The sequence below is a fragment of the Garra rufa genome, chromosome 24, assembly GCF_049309525.1.
Source record: "Garra rufa chromosome 24, GarRuf1.0, whole genome shotgun sequence".
Classification (NCBI taxonomy): Eukaryota; Metazoa; Chordata; class Actinopteri; order Cypriniformes; family Cyprinidae; genus Garra; species Garra rufa.
The window spans coordinates 34612995-34621532 of record NC_133384.1 but is presented as its reverse complement, the minus strand read 5'-3'; the positions used below and the strand labels follow the sequence as shown (position 1 = coordinate 34621532).

Genomic DNA, 8538 nt, shown 5'->3' with positions numbered 1-8538 from the left:
GTTCAAAAGTTTTCACCCCCGGCTCTTAATGCATCGTGCTTCCTTCTGAAGCATCAGTGAGCATTTGAACCTTCTGTAATAGTTGCATATGAGTCCCTCAGTTGTCCTCAGTGTGAAAAGATGGATCTCAAAATCATACATTAATTGTTCGAAAGACTTCAAATACACAAAAATGCTAAAAAACCAAAGAATTTGTGGGACCTGAAGGAATTTTCTGAAGGATAAGTGAACACTGAAGATTCCGAAATAAAGAAAATGTTTAAAAAAGCACATTCATATTCTTCAATGTCATTTGAAGGGATGATATTGGAGAATTTGACTTTAAACGAGGGTGTATTTTAATATTGTGTCAGGAGGAGGCAGCAATGAGCTGATAGATAGTCGGTGTATAAAATAAATGAACGTCATCCGTGTGAATAAATTACAGCATAAGACATCAAATCATTAAATGTATATATTTAATGTAAACATTTATGTGCTTTAAATATCTCCCGTGAGCTTTATGATTAAACAGGCATTTTTGCTTTTGTAAGTGTGGAGTACGACACATTTTATCTTTTATATCTCTATAAAATATCCTCGGAAGGATATCAAGTTTAAATTCAACTTGTCATTATTTTGTTTTATTTTATTATTTTGTTTTATTTCATATCACCCACCCGAACTACATGAGATGCGACACAGCCACGTCACTCAAATCGAAAGTTATTTCAATAAATTCACTGTGATGCACATGTTTATGCACATTAACAATGATAACAATTGTCTACTTTAGTAGTGGACGTCTATAAACAGTTATTCCGTTTAATTTCGTTTTGTAAACGGGTTTTATCCGATAAACGTTTTGCAAGCGGAATGTTTCTTCGCTGCATTTTCTCCACCACCGGTACATATTACTACGAGCGCAACCAGGAAGCAGTGTACAAACAGAAAACATTAAGCACAGAAACTGTTGATCAATTTTATTCTACTAAATTAACGCTGGAGGAAGCGATCGCACTGTTTGAACTGTATCTCGTGGTCATGATTATATCGTTCTCATGGGCTGTTTACTTCATGTTCGTGTCTAAGGCTGGTGTGGGCAAGAATTATGGAATAGACTGGTGAAGGTCTGCTGGAGAGATTACAATTAAGTAAACAGCAAAATATGAATCGCTAAATATTTTCAACATGTCGTTTTTCTTCGCTCCCTCTCTGCAGATGGGGTTTTAACTCTTTCAGATGGTGAATCTGACTCTGTAGGGTTCCCAAAGGCGTGAAAATGGACTTCTCCAAGTTCCTGGCAGATGATTTCGATGTGAAGGACTGGGTGAATGGAGCTTTTAAAGTGGCTCAGAAAGATGTACCTGGTAAAACGGACGCTCACGCTTCTACTCTGGTCATGAAGCTGCAGCTGTTCATTCAAGAGGTTAATAACTCTATAGAAGGTGAGTTTAGCACTCCTTTAAATGTCTGAATGTCATTGCATTCTCAAAAATATTGTAGTGGGCGAGTGTTGGTCTCTTTTGCTCACCAAGGCTGCATTTATTGCTTTAAAAATACAATAAAAACACTAAAATTGTGAAATATTTTTACTATTTAAAAAAAAAAATGGTTCCAATCGAATATTTTGTAAAATGTAATTTATTCCTGGGATTCTAAGCTGAATTTTCAGCATCATTACTCCAGTGTTCAGAAATCATTCTAATATCCATTTTAATTCTAAATCCCAAAGTTTTGAATGGTAGTTTATATCTGTTTGGTCTGTATTTGATTGTTTTTCTGTGTGTGTTTTGCAGAGAGCAGCAGTCAGGCACTGCAGAATATGCCGCGTGTATTGAGGGATATTGAAGCTTTGAAGCAGGAGGCGTCTTACCTGAAGGATCAGATGATTCTGGTTAAAGAGGACATCAAGAAATTCGAACAGGATACGGTGCAGTCTATGCAGGTATCAATAAATACACACATTTAAATCACTGTTTGATCTTTGTGATTATTATCCTTGCTTAATTTCACTTTATTAATTTCACTAATTGTCTTTTCTGCCTACCAAGCCTGCATTTATTTGATCAAAAGTACAGGAAAAGCAGTAATATTGTGAAATATTTTTACAATTTAAAATAGCTGCTTTCTATTTGAATATATTTTCAAATGTAATTTATTCCTGTGATCAAAGTTGATTTTCAGCATCAGTATCCTATCCTCGGTGTCACATGATCCTTCAGAAATCATTCTAATATACTGATTTGCTGTTCAAGAATCATTTATTATTTATCATTTTATAATTTATTTATTATTAATTATTATTTATTCAATGAACACTGTGCTACGTCCAAACAGATTGCATTGTATTTTATGTATAATTATTTTTACTGTTTTAATTCATTTTAAATCTATTTTTAAATCATTTTAAATGTTCTTAAATTCTCTGTTTTTATTGTTGTGATTATTATTTTTTTATGATTATTTTAATTCCTCTTATGTACAGCACTTTGAATTAGCATTGTGTATGAAATGTGCTATATAAATAAACTTGCCTTGCCTTATTATCAATATTTCAAACAGTTGAGTATTTTTTTTTCAGGATTCTTTGATGAATAGAAATAGAAATAGATCAGCATTAATCTGAAACAAAGCTTTTGTAACATTATGCACTATATTATTCAAAAGATTGGCGTCTGTATTTTTTTTTGGAGAAAGAGATTATAGAAATTCATACTTTTATTTAGTAAGGATGCTTTCAATTGCTCAAAAGTGATAATAAAGACATCTTTAATGTTACAAAAGATTTCCGTTTCAGATAAATGCTGTTCTTCTGAACTTTCTATTAATGAAAGAAACCTGAAAAAAAGTCAGTATGTAACATTATAATAATACTACATGTTTTTGAGCAGCAAATCAGAATATTAGAATGATTTCTGAAGGATCATGTGACTGGAGTAAAGATGCTAAAAATTCAGCTTTGAAATCACAGGAATAAATCACAGTTTAAGCTTCTTTAAAAACATTAATATTCATTAAAAAACGTTTGACTGCTAGTGTACAGTGTACAGTGAGTGTTTATGTGTGGCAGGTGTTGGTGGAGATTGATCAGGTGAAGTCCCGAATGCAGTTAGCAGCAGAAGCGCTGCAGGAAGCTGATAAATGGAGCACTCTCAGTGCCGACATCGAGGAGACTTTTAAGACCCAGGTGACGTACTGGATATCTGTCTTCATGTATTTAACATGAGCATGGATGTGGGTCTGAAATGTTGATGTGTTTGTCTGCAGGATGTGGCTGTGATCAGCAGTAAACTGACAGCAATGCAGGGTAGTTTGGCTATGCTTGTGGACACACCGGACTACAGTGAGAAGTGTGTTCAGCTGGAGGCTCTGAAGAACCGTCTGGAAGCTCTGACCAGCACACAGATTGTCTCTACATTCAACTCACTGGCAACAGGTGATGTTATATGTGTAAATTAACTATGTTTTAAACTGCATCACATTTATCAAAAATTTTAGGTTAGTAAGATTTGTTTTTTAATACATCAAAAATGCATTAAATATATAATGTTACAAATGATTTCTATTTCAAATGAGCGCTGTTCTTTTGATCTTTATATTCATCAAAAGATCAGTTTCCACAAAAATATGAAGCTGCACAACTGTTTTCAGCATTAATGATAACCATAAATGATTTTTGAGCAGTAAATCAGAATATTAAAATTATTTCTGAAGGATCATGTGACACTGAAGACTGGAGAAATTATGCTGAAAATTTAGCTTTGATCACAGGAATAAATTACATTTTACTATAAATTCAAATAGAAAACATTTATTTTGTTTTGTAATAATATTACAGTTTTTACTGTATTTTTGATCAAATAAATGTAGCTTTGGTGAAAGAAGTGTCACCAAAAATAAAATACAATCTTACAGAATAATATGCTTTAACATGTCAAGATGTTAATATTTATTTGTATATTCTGTTTCAGATCAAGCAAAGCTTTTTGTAAGAGTTTTTACCGAAATGGACAGAATGCCTCAGTTACTGGCTTACTACTATAAATGCCATAAGGTACAATATTTTAATTTGAGTCTTTTTTAATATTGATATCATAAGTTGACCTGTGTTTTAAACTGCAGTAAGATATATTTGCTGCAATATAAAAAGGCAACATTTTATTTTTTAGAGAATTTAGAGATTTTTTTTTTTTAGTGTTTAAAAAAAGTATCATTCAAATATGTGACCCTGGACCACAAAACCAGTCTTAAGTCGCTGGGGTATATTTGTAGCAATAGCCAAAAATACATTGTATGGGTCAAAATTATAGATTTTTCTTTTATGCCAAAAATCATTAGGAAATTAAGTAAAGATCATGTTCCATGAAGATTTTTTTTTAATTCCTACTATAAATATATAAAAATGAAATTTTTGATTAGTAATATGCATTGTTAAGAACTTAATTTGAAGAACTTTAAATGTGATTTTCTCAGTATTTTGATTTTTTTGCACCCTCAGATTCCTGATTTTCAAATAGTTGTATCTCGGCCAAATATTGTCCTATTCTAACAAACCATACGTCAATAGAAAGCTTATTTATTGAGCGTTCATATGCTATATACATCTCAGTTTTGTCAAATTTAACCTTATGACTGGTTTTGTGGTCCTGGGTCACATATGTTTGAGTTTTCGTCTCGTATTAATCTTAACAAGTTGTGTTTGCTAACATTAATTAAAGGAGAAGTTTACTTCCAGATCAAAAAGTTAAAGATTATTTACTCACCCCTTGTCATCCAAGATATTCAAGTCTATCTTTCGTAAAGAAATGATGTTGTTTGAGGAAAACATTTCAGGATTTATCTCCATATAGTGGAGTTCTATGGTGCCCGCAAGTTTGAACTTCTAAAATGCAGTTTAAATGCTGTTTCAAAGGGATCTTTAGCTGAGCAAGAAGGGTCTTATCTAATGAAACCCCTCAGTCATTTTCTTAAAAAATTGACAATTTATAGGCATTTTAACCTCAAATATTCATATTGTCTAGCTCTGTGTATTCCGATTCATGACAGTTAGGGTATGTTAAAAAACTCCACTCTTATTTTCTCCTCCAACTTCAAAATCATCCTACATCGCTGCAAAAGTATTAACCCAGTGTTTAAAAAGTGAACGTGCAAAGAAGATCAAACGTCCTTTACATTAAAAGGTAAAACAGCGATGTAGGGCAATTTTGAAGTGCAGTGTTGTTTTTGACAACCATCTTAGATTTAGTCTTAGTCTTAGTCTTTTGGACTAAAATGGTTATTAGTTTTAGTCAAATTTTAGTCACTTCTATATGTGATAGTTTTAGTCCAATTTTAGTCGACGAAAAGTCAAAAAGGTTTTAGTCTAGTTTTAGTCAATAAACTGGGGGAAAAGTAGTCTTTTAACAAATTAATGTAGGTCAGTAAGTATTTTGCTGTTGGGTAGTGTCACTTATAAGTTCTGAAAATAGCAGATCTATAGGCTAATTCAACACAATGTGAGCTTCCGGATCGACTATTTTTTTTACCAATAATTACAATAATGAAGGAATGTTTTAAAACATAAAAGACAAACAAGGATGGAATGCTAAAACGGCTTGCCATACTAGTATGGCAAAGAGCATTTAATGCTAAAACGGCTTGCCATAGCGGCAGGTACTTTTTTCGGTTTTAATTGGCATGCACAATAAGCAGAAATGTCATGCATTTTAAACGTCTGCCGGACCACCCACTAACATTTTCGTCTATTCTCGTCTCGTCAACGAAAACTCACACACGTCTCGTCATGTTTTAGTCATCAACGAGCCATTTTTATCTCGTCATCGTCTCGTTTTCGTCATGGAAAAAAGTGGCGTCAACGAAATGATTTCGTCATCGTCATCGTTGACGAAAACAACACTGTTGAAGTTAGAGGAGAAAATCAGATGAGAGTTTTTCGACATACCCTAACTGTCATGAACCAAGATCACACAGAGCTAGACAAGATGAGCATTTGAGGATAAAAGGTATATACATTTTCAAATAAATTGATTCGCTAGATAAGGCCCTTCTTCCTTGGCTGGGATAATTTAGAGGTCTTTGAAGCTGCATTTAAACTGCATTTTGGAAGTTCAAACTCACATGGGCACCATAGAAGCACATCATATGGAGAACATTGCGGGAATAAATGAATAACATTTATTTTTGTGTGTGTTTAGGCGCAACTGGTGACCGTGTGGGAAAGTATCTGTCAGTCAGATGCTCCTCTGAAGCAGCAGCTGTCTGAGTTTTATGACACTCTTCTGTCCACGTGGCACACACAGCTCCAGTGGAGCAGTCAGGTACACACTTTCAGCCACACCACGATACAGTGTTCATACTTCTACTGTCGCTCACTCTAAGACATGTGTATGCAGGTCTTTAAAAACCCCTGTGAAGTGCTCACCGTGCTGATGATCCAGACGTTGGGAGCGATGGTGCCATCTATCCCAGACTGCATTGCTGTGGCATTGAAGCGTTGCTCTGGTGACTGTCGTGTGGATGTGCTGTTGGAGCTCCATCAGACGGCGGCGAACTTTAGTCGCAGCCTGGAGGCGGCAATGCAGCCGCAGCTCGGTTTGTATTTGTAATGCGTGTTTATGTACCAAAATATCCTGTCAGGCATATTTGGAACAAGAATCATGTGATGACAATAAACGAGTCTATTTAAGGATCACAGTTAGTCACTTTACCAATCACTATCCTTCAAACTACTAGGTTATGCCCATTTGTCAGCAAGTTTTAATTATGTAAAATGCAATAAAATTGAGTCTGATCACTTATTCTCTTATATATTTTAATTTACATTTTTGCATTTCACTCATTTTTTTCACTCAAAATTATTTTTCACATATAAAATACCAGTCAAAAGTTTTTGAACAGTACATTTTTTTGTAATGTTGTTTAAAGAAGTCTCTTCTGCTCACCAAGCCTGCATTTATTTGATCCAAAATAGAGCAAACGCAGTAATATTATGAAAGATTTTTACTATATAAATAACTGTTTTCTGTTTGAATATATTTTAAAATGTAATTTATTCCTGTGATCAGAGTTATATTTTCAGCATCACATGATCCTTCAGAAATCATTTTAATATGCGGATATGCTGTTCAAGAAACATTTTTTTATTACTGTTATCAATATTTAAAACTGTATTTTTTCAGGATATTTTGATGAAAGATCCAAAGATCAGCATTTATCTGAAATAAAAAGCTTTTGTAACATTATACACGATACTATTCACAGGCATGGAGTCGAGACTTCTTTTTTGGGAAAGAAATGATAGAAATTAACATTTTAGTTTAATAAGAATGCTTTAAATTTCTGAAGGATCAGGTGACTGGAGAAATGAAGCTAAAATTCAGCTTTGAAATCAGAAGAATAAATCACATTTTAAAATATGTTCAAATAAAAAACAGTTATTTTAAATAGTAAAAAAATCTCAATATTTTACTGTTTTGTAATGTACTTTGGATCAAATAAATGCAGGCTTTGTGAGCAGAAAATACTTACTTTAAAAAAAACATTAAAAATCTTACTGTTCAAAAACGTTTGACTGAAGAAATATATACATATTTGTTATATGATTTAAGTTTTAGAGAATAATTGCATGAGTTTATATTTACAGAAATGAGAGTTATTTTTTCTCAGAAAAACCTGGGGGAATAATTTGCTTAATTGTTTAATTGTCTTAATAATTATAATTTTTATAAGTAGTCTTTTTTTTTTTAATTATCTTTATCTTTAGTACCTTTAAAATAAATAATTTAGTATATTTAAAATAAATAATATTCATAACAGTTTATAATAAATAAATACCCATTATTAAATAATAAAAAAATATTTAAAACGTCAGTCTTCTTGTAAATGTGTGAGATTATTTTCTCACCATTTTCTTGTCTTTATGTGTGTGTGTTTCAGGCGAGTGTAACCTTTTGAAGGTGGCAGAGCTAGTATCAAGTGTTTATTCACCTTATAAGACCTATCAGATGCAGTACGGAGAACTAGAGGAGACAAACTTGCTGATCCAACTCAGTGCTGTTCCTCTGGTGAGTAAACAGAAGCTTTCATTTTTGATCTTGCACCAATTATTTTTACTTGCATTGTGAGTTTATGATCTGAACTAAATGAAATGAGGCATAAAAAAGGTAGGATACTCAGAACTATTACCAAGACAGTACATAAAGCACACTTTTTTTTTCTATTGCATTGTCTTCATTGACTGCATGCAATCTGATTTGCAAAAGAGTGACTCTTTATAGTGAATGATTCTCAGACCGAATCACATTGCTCACTAAATCTGTCTGAGCACTTACTGAATTACCTACTTTGATAGATGTTGATAAGAGCACGTAGTTAAAGATATGTATTCGCAAAAGAGATTTACTGTATAAATATATAATATTTCCCCCTACAGCATTCACCATGTGTTTTATTCATTGTTTGTGTGTGCGTTAGGAGCGTGGTGAGGTTCTGGACTGCGTGTTAGAGCTCACACACTCGGTTCAGAAGGTGTTTGGTTTGGCGGCGGCTGCTGTGGAT

The 8538-nt window shown here is 33.2% G+C and overlaps 1 protein-coding gene across 1 annotated transcript in view; it reads left to right on the top strand.

Annotated features, from left to right (window-relative positions):
• The first annotated feature begins 935 nt into the window (after positions 1–935).
• The window catches only part of cog7 (component of oligomeric golgi complex 7), a 14983-nt gene continuing 7380 nt past the window's right edge, over positions 936–8538 (top strand). The window contains exons 1-10 of the mRNA XM_073831127.1: positions 936–1109; positions 1201–1427; positions 1779–1927; positions 3053–3169; positions 3250–3418; positions 3954–4036; positions 6177–6299; positions 6375–6573; positions 7918–8045; positions 8455–8538. The exon at positions 8455–8538 is cut by the window's right edge and continues 71 nt beyond it. Of these exons, the coding sequence (XP_073687228.1) occupies positions 1262–1427; positions 1779–1927; positions 3053–3169; positions 3250–3418; positions 3954–4036; positions 6177–6299; positions 6375–6573; positions 7918–8045; positions 8455–8538 (1218 nt within the window). The 5' untranslated portion in view covers positions 936–1109; positions 1201–1261. The remainder of the gene's footprint in view (positions 1110–1200; positions 1428–1778; positions 1928–3052; positions 3170–3249; positions 3419–3953; positions 4037–6176; positions 6300–6374; positions 6574–7917; positions 8046–8454) is intronic.